Source organism: Rhea pennata, chromosome 8, assembly GCF_028389875.1.
Source record: "Rhea pennata isolate bPtePen1 chromosome 8, bPtePen1.pri, whole genome shotgun sequence".
NCBI classification, from domain to species: Eukaryota; Metazoa; Chordata; class Aves; order Rheiformes; family Rheidae; genus Rhea; species Rhea pennata.
The window spans coordinates 13073603-13093624 of record NC_084670.1 but is presented as its reverse complement, the minus strand read 5'-3'; the positions used below and the strand labels follow the sequence as shown (position 1 = coordinate 13093624).

General features: G+C 52.4%; 1 protein-coding gene across 8 annotated transcripts in view; it reads left to right on the top strand.

The window, feature by feature from the left end:
• Positions 1–20022, top strand: part of SZT2 (SZT2 subunit of KICSTOR complex) — a 65176-nt gene that overhangs the window by 23629 nt on the left and 21525 nt on the right. For 3 of the 8 annotated variants that reach the window (XR_009959182.1, XM_062582120.1, XM_062582117.1), the window contains exons 21-55: positions 255–368; positions 873–1070; positions 1190–1302; positions 1800–1941; positions 2485–2649; positions 3370–3574; positions 3796–3908; positions 4370–4628; positions 6601–6766; positions 6854–6946; positions 7140–7221; positions 7359–7640; positions 7993–8131; positions 8378–8494; positions 8608–8671; positions 9057–9242; positions 9313–9651; positions 9768–9957; positions 10325–10399; positions 10621–10759; positions 11003–11123; positions 11368–11497; positions 11614–11766; positions 11880–11982; positions 12334–12451; positions 12714–12825; positions 13286–13404; positions 13818–13982; positions 14581–14665; positions 15262–15312; positions 17867–18055; positions 18182–18379; positions 18744–18913; positions 19097–19263; positions 19651–19748. Coding sequence is in view for 7 of the 8 variants with exons in the window: in XM_062582120.1 (XP_062438104.1) it covers positions 255–368; positions 873–1070; positions 1190–1302; positions 1800–1941; positions 2485–2649; positions 3370–3574; positions 3796–3908; positions 4370–4628; positions 6601–6766; positions 6854–6946; positions 7140–7221; positions 7359–7640; positions 7993–8131; positions 8378–8494; positions 8608–8671; positions 9057–9242; positions 9313–9651; positions 9768–9957; positions 10325–10399; positions 10621–10759; positions 11003–11123; positions 11368–11497; positions 11614–11766; positions 11880–11982; positions 12334–12451; positions 12714–12825; positions 13286–13404; positions 13818–13982; positions 14581–14665; positions 15262–15312; positions 17867–18055; positions 18182–18379; positions 18744–18913; positions 19097–19263; positions 19651–19748 (5160 nt within the window). In the remaining variant the exon portion in view is untranslated. The remainder of the gene's footprint in view (positions 1–254; positions 369–872; positions 1071–1189; positions 1303–1799; positions 1942–2484; positions 2650–3369; positions 3575–3795; positions 3909–4369; positions 4629–6600; positions 6767–6853; positions 6947–7139; positions 7222–7358; positions 7641–7992; positions 8132–8377; positions 8495–8607; positions 8672–9056; positions 9243–9312; positions 9652–9767; positions 9958–10324; positions 10400–10620; positions 10760–11002; positions 11124–11367; positions 11498–11613; positions 11767–11879; positions 11983–12333; positions 12452–12713; positions 12826–13285; positions 13405–13817; positions 13983–14580; positions 14666–15261; positions 15313–17866; positions 18056–18181; positions 18380–18743; positions 18914–19096; positions 19264–19650; positions 19749–20022) is intronic. The other 5 variants (XM_062582118.1, XM_062582122.1, XM_062582123.1 and 2 more) reach the window with 5 other exon arrangements.

Below are 20022 nucleotides of genomic sequence, written 5' to 3'. Positions count from 1 at the left end.
GCACCAAGGTACCTCTTTGTAGGTAGCTCACAGTCTGCTGTATTCTCTGCTAGCCTTTGACCTTCCCCACATTCATCCTTCTTGTCCCTCTGCTCTCCTAAGCAAATGGAGTTCGGGCAGTGTTGCTGTGTACCTTCACATGTGCTACCTGCGCTGTGTTTAGGGTTAGTACCATGTGCATGCAGGTAGACCAAGGGGCAGGGCTGTGTGTTGCAGTGCCAACAGGAATGTTATATTCCTGATTCTTGTTGTAGATCCAGACATGGGGGCTGGTTTCCGGGTACATGAGATCCCATTCCAGTTCAATCTTATGAAGCTGTTGCCAAGGTGCCAGCAGGTTGAAATGTTCTTCCTAATGCTCACAAAAGGTAAGTCACCACCTACTTCCTCCTGTCCTCCCTCCATGGGAATGGACACCCTGCTCTCTGTGCATGTCTCCCTGGGAAGCAGGCGCGTGGGAGATGCAGTACCCCCTAGCAGTAGCTCAGTGCTGTTATATCCATCTCTGTAGCCCCAGGGTTGTGTAGATATATTGATATTGCTGTCTTTTCTGTGGTGATGTCAGTTTTGTAACAGTTGCTTCTGTAAGCCTCAAACCTAGGTCAATGCTCTGTGTTGATGGTTTCTTGTCTCTAGCCCCAAACATCCTCAGAACACTTACAGTAGCAGAATGAGTCAGTACAGGGTAACAAATGATGCTGGAACTGTGTGGCTTCCTCAGCATCCTCCACATCAGCCTTGCAGAGGTGCTGGAGGAAACTTCTGTCTGTGTGGAAGTGCCTCTCTGCAAAGGGCTGTCTCTCAGGGGCCTGGGCAGATGGTGGCTGTGGAGATGCTGTCTCTGAAGCTGCCATGGTTCTGTTTTGGAGCAGAGAATGAGGAGGTGACCAAGGACTCTTCGTTTGTGCCCAATGAAATGCTACTAAACCTCTTCCATGGCTGCCTGCAGCATGACCTCAGTGACCGGGAGATCCCCATGGTTGACGCTGATCACATGGCTTTCATGGAGCAAGTTCTGCAGCGGGACCGTGATGGCCATCAGCCACCCTTCACGCTCCCCGTGATCCGAGGTAAGGGCCAGGAGCGTGGCAGCAGGGTCACCAGGAGCTGGGATGTCTCAGGAGCCTTACTTTCAGATAACTTTCCTGGCTGGTGTTTCTCAGGTTAGTTTCTCTGTGCTTCCTTTCAGAAGAAACCCTGAAAGCCTCTGGGACCCTGGAGCAGCAGGATGCTTCTGCATCCTATCACCTTGCTGGCAGCAATGGCACCAGGGATATGACTGGCTCCACAAGTACTCTGCAGGTACTGCTGTGCTGCTGCCCCTGTCTTCAGCTCCTTCTGAGGACAAAGCAGCAGCTGTTGAAGACCAGGAAGATTTGCCTAAGGGTTGACAGCAGATTGAACGGCTGGTGTTCTCCCCATGCTTGACAGCAGTTTGAGCTATAGCTTGCTGCTGTAGCAGGCAGGGGCCTTGTAGGTGTGGGGGCAGTTGCACTTGCTGTGGGCCTAGCCTGCTTCAGCAGCACTGATGATGTGCTCTAGAAAGCTCAGAAAGCACGGGCAGTCATTGCTCGGAGATCAAAACCAGCCCCAACAAGGCTGGGATCAGCAGCCCCAGACTGTGCGTGGTATTTCCTGGAGCTAGGCTGTTTTGAGAGTGGTGTTGGGGGTGGATGGGAGGATTTCAGTGCTGCATCAGCCGGCAGTCTTGGAGGAACTTCCTCTGTGTGGTTGCTAACAGCCCCAGGGCAGTCCTGCGCCCTGTGCTGTGAGCTTATCTAGCTATGCTCTTTCATCAGAGTCTGGGCAACACAGAGCTGCCTGAGGACGACGTGACCCGGTGTGACACCGTCAGGCTCTTTCTCCCGCAGTGGCGATGCTACGCCAAGCTAGTCAACCCACAGCATGTATTCCTCACCTTTCTGCCAGCCACCTTCTCAGGTGAGGCTTGCTGTCAGGGATAGGGAGAGGAAGCTTTTGGTGGAAACACCTCCACGGGGAAAGAGCAAAAGTAGAATCGGCCCTTCCTGGAAGGAGGGAAGACCAAACAGCAGTCTAGGCCAAGTCTTTCTGCACCATATGGCTCGGCAGAGAGAGGCGTGAGAGGATGAATGTCTTGCTGTTCTCTTCCTGGATGTGGTGCCGCCTGCTCCCTGCTTCCAGGCAGCGGATATGGCTCTGACTGGTTCGCTGGTTGTGGTCACTGGACCCTTTTCCTATGCAAAGTGCCTGGGGTTATTGAATGGAGCGAGGCGGCTGCTAATGATGTAGCCTGGGGAGAGTCTCTGCTTCTGGATCTTGGGCCTGGCCTGTCTTCTCCTGCTTCATGGAGATGCTGGTGGAGGCCGTTAGGCTGTGTCTAGAGGCTCTCTTTGGAGCTATTCCCATGCACAGAGGTAGCCAGTATCTCTACCCTCTTGGGAATGTGTATGGAGGGATTAAATGATTCTTGCTGGGCAGAGGGTGATTTTTTCCCCCCTCCAGATATCCAGAAGCTGATGGCTTGTGGGTTGGACAAACCTCCAAAAGATGAGAGTCAAGCTGGAGCAGATACCCTGGGACCTGTCTGTGCAGAGCGAGGTGTGGCTGAGGCTGAAGAAAGGAACATTGCAGCACCATTACCTACCCTCAGCATAACACCAGCTCATGGTATTGGCCTCAGGGCACCACGTAGCTAATGCTCCCTGGCAAGGCCTGTCCTTGGGTAGTCTTAAGCACACTAGCTCCTGCTATTGGGCAGACAGGGTAACAGTGATAAGAAGCCACTACAGCCTAGCAGTTTCTTTATGGCAGTCAGCAAAGTCAGGATCAAAACAATTGGGACATGGAAGGTCTCAGCCAGCTTTCCTGGGATTATGGGGGATGGATCTAATGTGATCTGACTGCTGCTCATGGCCTAGGGCCTGCTCCCTGTGGGCAAGGAAGTTGCAGGTAGTTAGAGGCTGCTGGGAACAGCAGTACTGTATTGTCCAGGACAGTAAGTGAAGAGCATGTGCAGATCCAGACTGGCATTAACAGCAGTGCATTACCTTAGGGAGAAGGGCATAGATAGTGTCTCAAGGTACCTGGGGTTTAGTGATGTGGCCCTTATGCCATCAGTCAGACCTGTGCTGGGGAGGGACAGATGTGCCGGTGTGGAGGGTGATCGTGGAGGTGAGCACTCGTGGCTGCCTGGGAGGGGCATCAGGGTGGCTGAGGCACTGAGCTGGGCAGTTGGCCACTGGGGGAGGAGAAGGGCTCTGGAGTTTGGGTGATGAGCACCTTTTAAAGCCAGTATCTGCATGCAGATGCTGCTGTGAAGGCTGTGATCTCTCAGGCCAGTAATGAGGAACCAGTGAAAGGTTTTATTTGGGATTGTTTCTTTTGCAGAAGTGGGCCGTGACTCTGGAGAACACGGTGGCCCCTCACGGAGAGACATTCATATCTCCTTCTGCCGCCAGAACTCACAACCTGAGCTAGGCGAGTGCCGCAGATTTCGCTGCCCCATCTACATCTACAGCTGCTCTCTGGAGCTGTTGAGAGAGCAGCTTGTCAGTCCACGGACACACCGTCCTCCCCGAGATATCTTTTTCAGGTAATACCAACCATACTTGATTCCTGGACAGAAAGCAAAAGAGCATCCCTGAAAAAGAGACTGGCTGTAGCCCTGCCTTGTTCTCTTGGCTTGGTGCCTCTAGCTCACAGCAACCACTGCCTGTGCATGCCCCAGGGCCCTGCTTTGCTGGTGCCAGTGCTTGTTTACAGTCTAGTCAGTGCTTAACTGGTGCTAAAGGCTGCTGTGCCTTCTCTTTTCAGGTCCCAGTCTCTGGAGCGTCCTCCTACTGGTGCATGGCTAGACCACAAGCATAAGGAGTTAATGAGTTACTGCACACTGCTACAGGAGCACTCCCACCAGTGCTACGTGAAAGGTGAGGAGCATGATGAGAACTCTGCTGGGATTGGGGTTGGACTCTGGATCTTTCTTCCAAGAAAGCCGTGTCTCATTTTTCATGTGATCTTACACTGAGCAAGGGGAGGAGCTGTGAGACTGATCTCCCACAAGGAAGGATTTAAAGATACTTCCACACTTTTCCTGTGGACCTTGCACAAGCTGTTCATGAATATGTGCCCTGCAGTGCTGTGGAGGGAGATTCTGTGGCCTTGTCTGTCATCTTCAAGGTGGCCACTGGGTGTGGGTCAGGCCCAGGCTAACACGTGGCATTAGGCGTCTTGATTTAATCTTGTCTCCCAACTCCTGCATTGGCCACAACCCAGTACTGGAGACTAGGGTGAAGACTTTGTCTTCACTGCACAGCACATGACCTTTGTGTGACTTCCGTGGGCTTACATCCTTGCAATGGGGCACTCGAGCACAGCATTTGATCCGTAGGGCTGTTCAAGAGCCTTCAGCAGTCCCACAGCATCAGTTCCCAGGACCTACTCACAGCAATGGACTACTGTGAGGAGCTGCTCCAAGAGATTGATATCACCAACTTCCTGCTGACGGTGTGCAGTCATGTGCGATCCTTTCGAGAAAGCCACCAGCATTTCCAGACACACCACAAGACTGCCAGCTTCCAGGTGGGCAGCGTAGACCAAGAGGAGGAGCAAAGCTCCAGGGAACGAGGTGTCTTGGTCTCTGAATCCAGGTAGGGACCTATCTAAGTCTTACTTTTGTTCTTAATATTGGTCTGTTGTAGATTTCTTTAAGCATCTTCTGCCGCTTATGGAAGGAACGTTGTAAGACAGGGGTTTACTCTACTCTACTCAGCCCTGATGAGGCCTCATCTCGAGTACTGTGTCCAGCTCTGGGCTCCCCAGTACAAGAGAGACATGGAGCTACTGGAGAGAGTCCAGCGTAGGGCTACAAAGATGATCTGAGGGCTGGAGCATCTGCCCTACGAGGAATGGCTGTGAGAGCTGGGCCTCTTCAGCCTGGGGAAGGGAAGACTGAGGGGGGGATCTTATCAATGTGTACGAGTACCTGAAGGGAGGGTGTCAAGGGAATGGCGACAAACTCTTTTCAGTTGACCCGTGTGACAGGACAAGAGGCAATGGGCAGAAGTTGAACCACAGGAAGTTCTGCCTGAATGTGAGGGGGAATTTCTTCACTGTGAGAGCGACGGAGCACTGGAGCAGGTTGCCCAGAGAGGTTGTGAAGTCTCCTTCTCTGGAGATACTCAAAGCCCACCTGGATGCAACCCTGTCTAACATGCTCTAGGTGACCCTGCTGAGCAGGGAGGTTGGACTAGATGATCTCCAGAGGTCCCTTCCAACCTTACTGATTCTATGATTCTATGATTAACAGAGCTACCTATAAAAGTAGGTATTTCCAGTAGGATACCCAGCTGCTACAGTGTCCTCAAGGACTTCTCCATTTTATGATCCCCAGTGACGTGAATCTTTTACCTGACTCTGGCAGTCTTTGCTCACTACTGCTGAGTCTGGCCTGCACTGAAGAGTATCCAGCCTTTTGTTTGCAGATAACACTTGGGTTTGTTGTTTTTGGAGAAACTAATCTTCTCCTGCCTGACTCATTTGAGAATGCTGTTGACTAGTGAAAAAAATGGATGATACCAAGTTTATCTTTTCCTAATGACTAAAGTCTCAAGTTTTTGATTAAAACACTAGAAGTACATTTACAAGAGAAATATCAAGGCAGAATTGGAATATGCTTGATGCTAAGTTTCTGTACTGCTGTTGCTTAGGATATATCTGAGGTTTGTGTTGCTTATGGAAACTAAGGGGGGAATGATGCTCTGCCTCAGTGAGCTGTCAGTCTGAGAAACCAACATCTTAGGTTGCTTGTCCCCTGATTCCACTTGATTATCAATGACTGTTTATGTGTATACTAACATTTGCTGGGAATCTCCAATCCTATATCCTCTTGTATTGTAAGTCAATGAGATGACACTCTGATTTTGATGAGTTTTGGAAGTCAGATGAAGTCTTTCTCAACTGATGCTCTCCTAGAGGAAAACTGTGGAAACCTTTCTTGATTTATAACATACTACAGCTCACCTACCCAACTCAGATTGTATAGACGGTCCTGAAGGATGCATAGCTCCTGACACATTGCTCTCAGATCTATTGCTCCTTCCACATCTGCCATCTATATTACTAATTCCAGTACCTGGGAATTACTTTGTCCAACCTACATTCCTCTCTCTAGATTGCTTTTTCTGAGTTTTCTGCTATGGAACTGCTGAGTGAGCATGGTCTATGAACTTTGTGCTCTGTTCTCTGCTGTTGAGATGTTAGGCGTAGTATGTGCTGTGAAATGCACTGAATTGAGTGCTGAGTTATTCAGATTGTTCCAGGCCTGTCATCAACCTGTTGTCTCTGTTTCCTAAGAAGGGTGTAGCACGGTGTAGAATACAGGATCAGCATGGTTAAACTGCCTCTGCCTGGCTTCAGACAGCCTGAGTGCTTATCTGGGTTAGCGGGTAGGAGGGGAGGGTTTGGGGAGCTGTAGGAAGGGGAATTGTGGGTGACATGTAAATCACAGGGATGTTTACAGAGAGAAGGTGTAGGAAACTAAGAGGTGGGATGTTTGCAATAATACCTATGACTACTCCTGTTTCTTGATCTGCCTGTTTGACCTGTCCACAATCCTGTCAGTGCGGAAATGGAGGACTACAGTGAGCAGGACTCCCACAACATTGCTAGCCCCACAGAGGAGCCAAAGAGCAGTGTGGGCACCAGTTGCTGTTCAGAGTTTCCTCTCTCACTGCTGGAAATTGGGCAGCCCTGTCAGGCTCACCCTGACTTGCATAAAATTATTCAGGTGAGGGATGTGGGGACTCTACTTGGCTCCCTCAGGAGGGTAGAGTGGAGTGTGTGCCTCACGTTTGGGTTCTCATTTTTCTTTTAGGAAAAGTTCTTGGAAATTGGAAGTTTACATTTCAAGCCAGTGCCGTCAAATCCTCACTACTTCTTCTACTGCCCACCATCAGCTAAGAAAGAGGTAGGCACAGTGCTATCCTGGCAAGGCACCTGCTCCTTTTGGAGAGTAGTGGCCTTGCTTGTCATCGGATCTGAACTTTGGGCTGACAGATCTCTATGCACACTGAGCAGCTGGGAGGTCCAGGGATGCCCTACGACACTGCCTGGTGTAGTTTTGGTACCTCCTTGCAGCACACTTCCTCTCTCCCTGTCAGGAGGAGGCATGTCGGGATCAGACAAACAGGAAAGGCAGTGAGGACATGGAGGGATCAGAGGCAGAACTGGCAGCTGAAGAAGGTAAAATCTGCTTACTCTGCCCTGCCAGAGAAAGGGCAGTGATGATACTGTGATAATACCTATCAGAGCTTGGCTTCCACTGTGTCTGAAGGGATCTCTGGGGGCCTGGTTTGCCAATGGGGATCCTGTGTTCGCAGGAACTGTGTCTGGGTGCTGCATTGCCACAGAGAGTGACCCAGAGCTGGAGGTGGAGTATCGCGAGAAGCTGGAGCATGAGTTCGCAGATACAGATTCTCTCTCAGACTCTAACACGGTGAACCAGGATGATGACTCCTTCAGTGTGCTGGGAGGGGACTCGCTCAATGAGCAGGAGTTCCTGGAGCAGGAGATGCCCCCACTCTTTGTGCACCTCACCTGCTCAGTGAAGCTGCGCAGCCAGCACAGCTCCATGCCTGTGCAGTCCCTGCCCACTTGTCTAGGTAAGAGCAAGCCTTGCTGTGAGGGAGGAAGGCAATAGGGCCCTTATCAGGTCCCTGCTGGGCCAGCAATCCTCAGAGCAGACATGCTGGGTCCTGGGTAGTGCTTTCTTTGGGCCAGCCCTCACTGTACTGGAGTCCCCAGTGTCTCCCAATGTCGGATAAGGGCTCTTTCACCAGGCTTCATAGTTTCTGTGGGTCAGGTCATGGAGGCTGTCCGTTGAGAAGGACAGTGGCCTATTCTGGTGTGCAGACAGCCACCTCTTGCAATCTCTGTACTTGCCAACAGGACAAAGTACAAATGTAAGCAGAGTTGTTTGTTGCATGATCCCCTTCACCTGAGATCTCTCCTCAGGGGAAGTCTTGGGCTGCCTGGAAAGCTGCCAGGGCTTGAACACCATTGACTTGGGGGACCTGTGTGTGACCCTGGACATCTTTGTGTTGACACTGCCCCTGGAGATAGAAGTTGTGAATGCAGACATTCTTCACAACAGGTAAGTTGGGAAAGGCCTAGCTGTTCAACTGTCCTCTGCCTGCCCTTCCCAACCAGACAAGCTCTGTGTACTGAGACTCTGGAGATTCTCCTCCTTGCAGAGCCTGCCACAGCCCTAAGAAAATTAAGATTTTTCCAAGATAGGCTCACCTCTTCTAGGAACCCCTACTCCCTCTCTGGAGCCTGTGTGTGTCTCTCCTCCCTGGCTCAGAAGCTGATGCTCAGCTGTGATTCTCTCCTGTGGCAGATGCACCTCAGAGAGCAGTGTGTCCTTCACCCGCTCTCCAGGGCAACCGTCCTCTTTCCGCTCAGATGAGGATATCATGCACAACTTGGACCGGCTCCCATCCACAGGAGATGAGAGGTACGGCATTGTGAGGATAACCAGCACCTCGTGGGCTCTTTTTGCTGCTGAAGAGCTGCACTGAGGTGTCTGCATGAATGAGAATGACTGATTCTTCTTGCCCTCTTGCCTAGGCATCCTGCACTCTCCAACCTCCCTGGAGTGCACAGACAGGCTATTGAAGCCACCATGAATGAGGTAAGCCATGCCTTGCCTGCTTCTTGCTTCCAGCTGAGAAGCCACAGCACACTTGCTGCTCCACACTTTGCAGCCTGCTCCAGGCTGTAGCCTTCATCTGCTGAAGCGTTTTCTAAGTCTTGCTAGTGTCCCACAGGTCACTGACCTTGGGCTGTCCAGAGGTGTGGGACTACTCTGACAAATTTTTCAAATTTTTTGCTGCAATTGGGGTGAGACAGGCAGACATCTGCGAAGCCCTTCTCTCAAGGACAGTCAGAAGTGGATGAGGGACATAGATGATGAAATGGATTGCCTTTTGGATCTGCTGGGACTTGGAATTGGAATTGGGGCAAGCCTTGCAAGTGTGGGTCACCTAGGTCTTGTTCTATGTCCCTTCTCTTCTCAGATTCGCTGGCTTCTGGATGATGAGATTGTGTCTGCACTGCGCCACTCACAAGTCATCAGCGCTGCCATCCTACACCGGGTGGCCACCCACATCTATAACTCCAAGGGGCGGCCCAGCTGCCACAGCGAAGTGGTGCTGCTCCAGTTTGTCTTTGGACCTGAGCACTCTCTTGAGAAGTTCAAGGAGGTAAAGAGAGAGCCCTGAGGCAATGCCATGCCTTCTGCTAGCAAGATGCTTATTCTTCCCTGTGTTGCAGGAGTTCAGGAGAATGGCTCTACCAGGCTACGTGCTCAATGCAGAAGGCAGTGATTATCACTACATCTCAATCAGCCGCCTACACTCAAGACGGGCAGCTCCAAACCCTTTGGGGGCAACCTGCTTACAACAGCCAGCTGGAGGGGACACTAGGACAGCTCTGGGCCAGGCAGGCCGAGAGAGGAGCAATGAAGCTGGGGCGGAGGGCTCCGAGCTACCTCATGCAAGCTGTGTTCTCCCAGAGGAAGCCCAGGATCTCTGGGAGTGGTCGGAGAGTGACAGGAATATTGTGCTGGACACAGGAAACGCTGTAGGTGGAGGCAGCCACAAGCAGGATGAGGTGAGGGATACTAAGATGGTCTACGTGATGGGAAGGGGTGGGACTTCTGCTTGCTGAAAATGGAAGGATGTAGTTGGGGATTTTTTTGGCTCCTGCTTGCCCTGGTTTGTGTTCAGGTCCCAAAAGAAGCAGTGAGCCTTGAACAGAGCAGAGCGTCTGGCCACGACTCCCTAGAGGAGGCAGCTCTGGAGACAACCATACAGTCCTTGCCATCCTCATCCTCGGAAAAGGGCAACAGTGAGAAATCGCCATCAGTGACACTGTCTGCAGCAAGCCTCGCTGACTCTGTAGCCCAGGGAAGGGAAGGTAGGAGCTGTGAATGTGGGTGGGATATTCCTCTGCCTTGGGAACAGAGTGCAAGTGAAGGGCCTAACTTTGGCTGTAGCATACAAAACCTGACTGCTGCTCCTGCTCTGATCCCTGAATACCAGAATTGGTGCCCAGGCCCTGGTAATTTGCTGCTAAATGGTACCTAGGTTATGAGGCTGTGCTGCTGCACTAATATCTCTAATGATGTGAAGTTTCTGGCAACCCCAATAGTATGTGGGTGAGCCACATCCCCAGTGCAGCCAGCTTTGGCTAGTTGTTGTATGGTGTAATATTTCTCCAGCATGTGGAGTGTGTGAAGGGGCTTAGCAGATGCTTTCATAATCAGCTGCTTTTCTCTTTGCAGGCTCCAGCAAGCAGCGTCCCAGCCGGGTGCAGAGCCTAGTGTCGAGCCAGGGCAGCATGGACTCTGACCATCTGGGTGAGTCTCCTGTCGGAGGGCTCTGCTTTGCTGCTGCTCTCAGGGCAAGGTGACAGATGGCATGCAGCCAGACCCTGGCACCACAATACTAACGGGCAAGCATGTGTGACAGTGGGGTGATCCCAAGCTCTGAGGACAGGACTTGTAAGCAGCTCTATCTCCCAGAGCCTGCTCTGCCCTGCAAGGAGGTGATCTGGGACTGAAGCAAGGATATGTTGCAGGTTATGATGGGGGAAGCAGTGACTCGGAGTATGAGGAGGCACTGATGAGTGACCAGGAACACAGGTGTCCGCTTATGCCGGATTTCTGGCTGATCATAAAAATCCAGCAGGACCGAGTGGAGGTCTATTATCACACACGGTAAGGAGGGTCCTCCTGCCTGGCTGCTGCTCCTCTGTATTAGGACCTTGTTGCCTCTCTCTTGTCTCTCTGGATGAGGTCTCCTTCTTGCCCTGCATGGGCATGGAGCTGGCAGGATTAGACTCTGGTGCTCCATATGGGGAAAGCAGCCATCATTCCCAACTGCATTCCTGCTCCCAACATGCAGGACAGGTGTCATTCAAGTGCACTGCTGACCAACTACTCTTTCCTCTTCTTGTGAAGCAACCTGAGTGTGGAGAAGGCAGCAACAGCAGAGACAGGAGAGGAGCAGCCAGGAGAGTGCCAGAGTCTCAACCAATTGGTGGTGAAGAAGATCAGTGAAATCTGCAGGGTGGTCAATCAGGTAACAAATCTGCAGAGGGCTGTGGTGGAGCTGCTGATCATGGAGTAGCTTAGATGGGAAGAGACCTCAGGAAATTATCTGATACAGGACCTGTTCAGAGTAAAGCCCAAGGAGCCAGTTTAGCTGGTGAAGCCTAAGTTTAGGATCAAAGTGGAAGGGACCCAGCCTGGCCCTAAGCCCTCTCCCTTGTCATCTTCTGAGGGTTGTGCAAGCAACAGATGCAGTCCTTTCTCATTCTTTGTAGCGCTTGCTGCTGCAGGACCTGCACGACAGCCATGTGTGCAACTCATTGCTGGTAGCAGAGAGCGAGGAAGATATCTGGAAGAGTGAAACTCCCTATACCTCTTACAGGCAGCGTGCCTTGCCCACAGATGGTATGAGTGCTCCCCTTGACCATGCCTCAGCAGCAGCTCTACTGCCTGTGCATGAGTCATTAAAAAGACAGTGACTTGTGTGCTGTGGCTCCAACTATGTGTTATCTTCTTTGTAGATTACTCCGTAGAGGAGAGCTACCAGCCCCGGGACTACCTGGCTGCCACCATGCAGTTCATGCCAGGGCACTTTGCTTGTGATGTGGTGTGGAGCACCCTCATCCATGTGCATTCACGGCTTAAGATGGGCCCAAATATGGGGGTCTCGCGAGGTGCGTACAGTCCAGGATCCCCCTCGGAGTGGGTGTTGAGTGCCTTGCTTCTGGTTGGATTGGTGCAACGTAGGGATTTATGGAGTGTAGCTAAAATCACATGTTGCCAACAGCTATCCAGGCGCTTCGTTCTGTGCTCAACGCCTTCTCTGTGGTGAACAGGAAGAATATGTTTGTCTACCAGGAACGTGCCACTAAATCTGTCTTTTACCTCCGGTAAGAAGTCACCCTGACCCTGCCCTGTGCATGTGTTATGCTACATTGTGAGCTCCTCGGGCCAGAAAGCACCTGCCCAAGGGTTAGGAACCCTGCTGTGGCCCAAGCAGCAAATCTCTGAGTCAGTCGCATCAAGCTACGCTCCTCTTATTCTCCTGTGCCCAGCCTTTACATGGGAGGAGAAAGAATGCTTTTTGTGAGGGAGTCAGCAATTTTTAAACAAGCACCTTGTCATAAGGACTGATCATCAGGAAGTGCATGGGAAGGGCAAGAAGAGTATGGATTGTCTGCAAAGATATGATGCCGCTGACCTTGGGAATGGAGTCTGACATGTATTTCTTCTGTATCCAGACTCACTGAAACCACCTACAGTGGGAAGATGTGGGAAGCAGAGAGCATTCTTAGTCCAGCATCTCGTTCACTGGCACTGACACGCAGCCAGGAGCCCATTTACTCTGAGGATCTAATGGTGAGCCTGCTGTTCTGTGACGTGGGTCTCCCAGGATGACACTGTACATGCCTGGAACAGAGAAGGGTGGGTATTTGGGGAGGGCAGAGAGCTCAGTAGTTCCAGCAATCTGGATTTTATATATGGTAGGATTTATGTTGTAGATATGAGGAATGAGGCAGCAGTGGATGGGTTCTGCCTGACTTTGCTGGCAGTCCTGGGCAATGCTTGATCTAAGAGTTGTGTGGAAACTGCTTCTGTGTGGCTGCTTTTGCTTCTCCAGGGCTCTCGTTCGTCTTTAGATACAGCCTCATGCCGCAGCGTGGACTCTGCCCGCCCTGTGGGACAGGTAGACAGACACATCCAGCTGATGGTCCATGGCGTTGCCCCAGCAGGTGAGTGTTACGGTGCCTAGCAGCAGATGAGTTGTACTGATGTAAAGCAGAGGAACACAACTCTGCTCTCTACCCTCTTTGCTCAAAGAGTTTGAAGAGCAAACGGGATGTTTCCATCCTGAGCAAGCTGCTGTTCCTTAGTCCAGAGCTGCTTCCCTTTCCAGCTTGGTGGGATGTGAAGAAATGACCTATGGCCCAGGATGAAACCTCCTGCAGGCCAAATGGCTTATGCCAACTTTCTCTGTGCCAGACTGCTTCTCCTTTGCCTGCTATGCCAGCAGTCTTTCGTGATTAAGTGGCAGGTAGAAAAAGACACCTGAAAAAGTTGATGGTGGGGAAAGATGTTTTCCTTGTGGGAAGTATCCAACAGGGTAGTGTTTCCTAGGCAGGGAGGGAATGGCTGTAGTCCTTGTTATCTAGTGGGATGGAAAAGCTGCTCATGCCTCTGCTACCCTTTCAGGGCCTGAGATCACAGATGAGCTGGTGAAAGTGCTGCGCAGACGCCTGGATGAGGCTACTCTGGATATCATCACTGTCATGCTGGTGCGGAATTGCAAGCTGACCCCAGCAGATGTGGAGGTACCTCCCCAGACAGCCATTCTTCCCATCCCAGAGCCTGTAACACTTTCTTTCTTTTTGACTTGTCTCTCCCTCTCCGGTTCCAGGAAGGGGGAGGCCAGGGCAATCTGCTGCATCCCACTCCCAGTGCCAGGGCTGGCTTAGGCTAGTGTATTCTGTGTGGGTGCCACGATAGGGAGGGATCCCCTCTGCTGGGGTTCACAGTGTAGCAGGGCCTCCCTGTGATATCCCTGGAGCATCTGCCCACATCTGTCAGGACCCTGTGTATGGACCTGGGTTCTACAACCTGTGCTTTCCCTTCGTGCAGCCAGCTGGTATAATTCAGACCAGAATCAGAGCCCCAGAGCATGTTCTTAGCTGAATCTCAGCTGACTCAGGTCTTAGCTGAGTATTAAAGCCTTCTCTCTGTATAGTTTATCCAGCCACCTGGGACACCACCCACAGAGGTTCTGCAGTTCTCTCTGCCCCCTTCTGCCCTGCCTTGGCTGCCTGCTGTGGCTTACTACCTGCGCCAGAATCTGCTCATCTTCCTGCACACCCCAAAGTACACAGACAGCAATGTGGAGCACCACTTCAAGGTGAGAAGGGCTGTGAGTGCGACAGAGGTCTACCCAACTTCCATCTGCTCCTGGGGTCATTAGCTGGGACGGCTCCGCCACTGTGCCCCCAACTGTACCATGAACTGATAATGAACACTGAAGCCTGGAGGAATTTGGCAGGACTTGTGAGCTGTTCCTGTTTAGCCCATGTAAATTTGGACAGGCATTGCTTTGACTCAAGTGATCACTTACTGCACAAAAAAATAGCAGCTGCAAGCTCGTGTCTAGAGTCTCTTCCAAGGAGGGTGTCACTCTCTGCTGAGCCTCCTTTAAGGCTGAGCTTAGCTCCTTGCATGGCTTCCTCAGATCTAAGGGCTGAAATGTCAGGATTAATATGTTTGTAAGCGGCTATCCACCCCTCAGTATGGCCAGGTGAGTAGTGCCTTGTAATACCAGATAGAGCTGTAGGAGGGTTCTGTCTGCGCAGCAGTGGCCAAGGATGTGCTAGGAAATGTTTTATGAGAGTCTGGATTGCTTGCTACAGGCCTGGGGGTGAGCTCTGTATGTACGTTGACTTCTGCTTACAGTTAAGACAAGCGCTCTAGTCTCTGTCACGGTTCTTCCTTACTCTCCTTAGCACTACTTCCACAACAGTGGTAGCACCCCTGACCAGGATCTCTATCTGTACAACAAGCCGGGTGGCCAAGGCACTGGTGGCAAAGGTACTGTGCACAACTCTTTGTTGGGATGGGGCATGGGGCTGAGTGTCAGAGAGCAACTTTACCACGCTGGAGAGCCCTGAATGGCAGAAGAGAGCCAGTGTCAGGGAAGTGTGTTCCTGTAGTGGCTGGGAGGTGGGCAGAGTGTGTGCTTGGGAGATTCTGTGCCCTTGTATGCATGGCAGAGTGAGGCTAAGGCTTCCCATGGAGCAACTTGCTGAGCTTGGCCTGTTGCTGTAGGAAGGAGCCCTAGCCTACGCTAGCTATTGGGCAGGATGCAGCTAGACGTCAGCAAGTGTGAGGCACAGCAACTTGGTGGAGCTGAGGGTGAAGCCAAGGGGCTGGAGGTGGGAGCAGGGACACACGCTGCAGGAGCCTTGCTGTGAAGGAATAGCTGGATGCTGTGCTTAACCAGGTGCTGGCTGTGGGGGCAGTGGCCTTGCCCTTTTTTGTGAGCTGCTGGAGGAAGGGTTGCATGGGGCCCATCCTGCAGCAGGCTGTCCTGTCATGTTGTATCCAGGCAACATGGCCTGTCACCTGGTCATCAGGTTCTTTTTTGTGTCCCTTGTGCACTGTCTGAATGTTCTTCTGTTATGTAGGTACCATGTCGGACCTTGTACACCATCTCTTTCCACTCTCCCACTTCCAAGGTAGCACCTGTGGCTCCGGGCATTTCTCTGGTTTCCTTTCCCATGCAGCTCTCTGGCCCTTCTGGTCCCTGCTGTTCTTGCCTTCCTCATGTTGTGGCTTCAGCTCTGACTCTTCTGTGTGTGTGTGTGTGTGTGTGTGTGTGTGTGTCCCTGTTCAGCTGAACCTGTTCTCTCTTGCTGGCTGCATAAATGAGCAAGGAGCTTTGCTGCCCTGGGGTGGCAGCTCTGCCCTCCCAGGTTGCTGTGGGCCAGCGTGCTGCCTTGTTAGCTTTTAAGCAATGAACTCCAAAAACCTGCACCCTCTTTTCCCACGGGTACAAACAAGCATCTCCTCCCCGAGGAAGACAAGGGTCATGATGTTTCAACTGTGGTTTCATATTCCAGGGAGTAGTATCATAACTTTCCCAGTTGCTGTGTCCAGGGATAGCCAATCCTGAGTGGACATAGCCCAGTAAAGTGAGACTCTCCACTTTTACCAGTGGCCAAACCCTGTCAAGAGAGATTTATTTAACACTGTTAATTTAGTCAGTGTCAATTTAACACTGTGTGATACCACATAAATGATGAAAGCAACCAGCAGTGAGCCCTTCGGGTGCATTTTGCAGGTGCCCCAGTCTTTGGTGGTATCATTGTGGTACTGAGGGGTGTAAGGGCTTGTACCTTTGGAGAGGGACAGGCACACAGCTGGTGTCTTCTGTTGCCTAGGGTCCTGCTGTTTCTTACCTGCAATTTAGCTGTTGTATTTCTACTTCACTGTGCTCAGATAACGAGACCAGAAGCTTTGTTCCTCTCTTGGGGGATGTGAGCCTTTTTGCTCGTGGGCAGGGGCAGCCATCGTCTCTGCCCCATTGTACAGAGCCTGCTGCAGGGTGCTGGGTGCCTGGTGCTGGCTTAGCAAATTGTTTCTGTCTGGAGGAGCATGTGCAAACAAGGCATCTGCTCCTGTGGCTGCTGACCTAGTCTGCTTCAAAGCACTCTGTGAGTGCTCCCCCTTGAGAGCATGTGTCCTACCAGGAGGAAGCTGTGAGATGTTATGCTCAGTTGTCCTCACCTAAGATGGACTGAAGCAGAGCAGAGCTACAGGAATGTCTGCAATCTGCTGGAGAGGGGGAGAGGCTGAGGGGGCTCAGTGTGGAAGCTTATCCTGAGGAGAAGAGGGGAATGACTTCCACTTGGTCTGCAGTTACCTACATGAGGAAGAATCTGATGAGTGTTTACTGTTGTTCTCATTGGCCTGGGACTTACTGTCAAGCCAGACATGAGGAGTTTGTGCTCCTTACTATTTAAAGAGGACAAGCGTCCTTGGAAGGGCTGTGATGTGAGAGGGATTTGTTCTTGGTACCACTATGTTGATACTGCATCCCAGAGAGGTGCCCTGCTGCAGTGAGCAGCTGCATGAGGTGCTCTACCCATCTTCAAAGGAAAATGAAGCTGAGTGAAGTCTCAGTCCCCTCTACCATTGATATCTAGGAGATTACAAACTTCATCACCTGCTGAATAGAGGGTTGTTCTGTGCCTCTTTTGGGGAGAATCATTAGACTAGCCACAGGCTGTTTCTTTCGCAGCAAGGATGTCTCAGTGTTGTGGCTGGATTTATCCCAGCATGGAGAGAATGCCTGTCTTCCACACTGTGCTGTGAATCCGGCCAGGTGCTGTCTGGTAGTTGTGTGGGAGCAGGGGAGTCTGATGCCATTCCCATTCTAGTTTCCTGCATGAGAAGGGACTGGGTATGGGCTCAGCAATGCCATGCTGGCTGGGCTCAGCTGGGGCTGAAGTTGCTCACATCTGGACATGTCATGCTTTGGCAATGTTGGTGTAGCTTTGCCTTACAGTCCCCTGAACGCTGGCTTACTCAGTTTGGAGATTTTGAACGGGAATGGGAGCATCTAGCTCCAGCATGAGGTTTGGACCTCACAGTTCAGCGCTGCTGCTGTTGCTTCCCTGGTGCCCTTGCCAGCAAGTGGGGCACGGGGAATGAGCTCCTGTTTCCTGTTTTCCTGCAACAAGGCATCATGTGTATAGTCTTCTGCCACAGGGACTCAGTGTCCTGCATGGCCTGGAGAGGGTTGCTAGAGTGTATCTGGGTGCACCTTGTCCCTTGAGAAAATAGGGATGGTGGGCCCCATCCTTGGGGGGAGATCACCCTGCATAAAGGACCTATTGGAGAAAACAGAGATACTTCCCCTCCTGCTTGTGTGGTTGGGCAACCAGAGAAGCTCCTGAAGAGCAAAGTGAAAGCTTGTTGTGATGCTGCAAGAGAGATGTTCTTGGGAGGACAGAGATACTGCACCGAACACACCATGCTTCTTACCCTGGCTCCCCGTGGCCACAGCTAGCCTTTTATCTCCTGGCTGCATCCCCTCCTGTGGGCCCTGCCCGCCTGCTGCGCGCATGTGCCCAAGGCACTGTGGAACTTTGCAACCCAAGTGGAGACAGGATGATCCCAAGTTTCTGGGCACAGGTGCTGGGTGGCCACCCATGCTGCTGTGTCGGCCATAGATAGGGCTTGTTGGGGTGCGCCCAGCACTGAGCTGACAGAGGCCCTTCCTTCTAGGGATCGCGTGCATTGCCCTGACGTTTGTGGATGAGAATGGCAGCCCCATCTCACTGCCCCATGGCGAGCGGCCTGACCCTTTGAAGTTGCCTTCCTCCTCATCTGTTGTGGGCCTGCTGCAGGACACCAACTTCGAGAGCCTCACTGCGGTTAGCCAGCATCGGCCAGAGACGGGCACTCTGCCTTCAGGTATGGAGCGAAACAGGCTGCAGGCTGCTGATGCGACACTGCCTCTGCATCCCCTGGGGCTCCTGTGAGGGCCGAGGGCTGCTGAAAGTGGGAGCAGAGCAGTGCAGTACTGCCCTTTCACCGCAGAGCCCTGTGTGCTGGTGCGCCTGGATATCTGGGAAAAGGGGAACATCAGCCTGCTGCAGCTGTCTGAGAAGCTGCGTGGAGCCCTGCGCCATGCTCTCTGTGATGCTGTCATGGAGTTCCTCATGCTGCCAGCCCCGCTCTGCGTGGAGGTCACCTGCCCTCTAGGTGCCACGGACCTGGAGGAGCTGGGCTCTGCAGGTGAGGGCTCGGATGGGGTAGCCACCCTGGCCGCTAGGAAGGCCTTGCTCCTCCCACCTGTGGGATCTGGGCCTATGCTGAGGAGGACACGCGGCTGCTGGGCACAGGGGCTCTGGAGGAGGGAAGATGCTCTCTCCTGTACTCTCTGTGCTGCATGATGTCTCAAGGCAGAAGCATAATAGAAAATAGGGCTGGAAGAGGCCTTTCTTTAAAGGTCTGTATCTGCTCCCCAAGATAAGGATGGACTTTGCTAGGTGTTGCCAAGGGCTTGCTTCTCTCCAGCCATGGTGGCATATGCAGGGGCATGGGAGGATGGACAGCACAGCAGGAGAGACTGTAGAGTCTGATTTCACTGTCTCCACAGGAGGTCTTAGGAGAACCATGTCAGAGACCAAGGGTTTGGCCATGGCTGCTGGTGGGGCTGGCAAGGGCTGTCCTCCACCCTTGCACTTCACCTCTACCCCTTCGTCCAGCCCTGGGGAGCCTGTCACGCCCACGAGCAAGCTGGGACGCCGCAGCTTCTGGGACATGCTGGTAACATTGCTGAGGGACACAGGGGAAGCAGGACTTGGAGGCCCCTGTGGTGCATCAGGCTGGGAGGAATGGAGAGCAGGGAGCTGGCTGGGGCAGGGAGGCCAGACTGGGAGTGGGAGATGTGAGAGCAGGGTGCCAGTTGGGCAGCGAATGTTCAGAGGCCTAAACACTCCTCCTTCCTAGAGCAAGGCAGAGTCCTCAGAGCTGGGCAGCCCCAAGACTACTGACGACATTGTGCTGGAGCGGCCAGAAGAGGCTCGCACACGGCGGCGGCACAAGACTGAGAGCGTCAAGCAGCACCTGAGCCAGGATCGGGCCACAGCCACAGCTGAACTGGAACAGGCACAGAGGCAAGCACAGCCTCTAGGCCAGGCAGTAGGAGTGCTACTTCCCTTTGCCTGCCATACAGCACTCCTCAGCCTGACATCCTGCTTTCTCTATATACCTCTTATCCCTTTGGACCATGTCCCTTTTCCTTGCTGTTTCTCCCTTACACAGTTAGAGGTCTTGATCTTTCTGCTTGGGTGCTGCTGGGAGCACTGCTGGTTCTCCCTGCCAGACCCCCCTCTCTCTAGATTGTAGGGCCCTATGCAACACCTGATATCCTTGAGGTACTAAGCTGGAGGGCTGTAACAACCCAAAAGGATGCACTGCGCTGGTGACGGGAAGGGACTGTTCCACCTTTGTGTCTTTGTCACTGTGGGCTTTGACCTAGTGTTTCCCTTTCTTCCCTCCAGGCGCCGAGCCTGCCAGTTAGAGGAAGGGGATGTAGGTACCATGCATCCACTCTTCAATCAAACCTGCCAGCAGTGGATGGCATTCATGAACCACCTGGGTATGTACCTTAGGGCTCTGCTCCTCTGGATGAGCTGCAGAAAAGGCTTTTCTCCCCTGAGCTGTGAGGGCAAGTCCTCTTATGGCACTGAGCCACCCTCCTTCATCCACTGCTGATCTCTGCCTAGTTGTGTACCCTGTCTCTGCCCAAACCCCACAAGAGTCCCATTGGCTTCTGGGCCAGTATCATTACAAAGCCCTGGCAGGAGTCCTGGCATATGTCTGCAACTGAACAAATCTACTAAAGCCTACAATTGCATTTGCTATACTCAAAG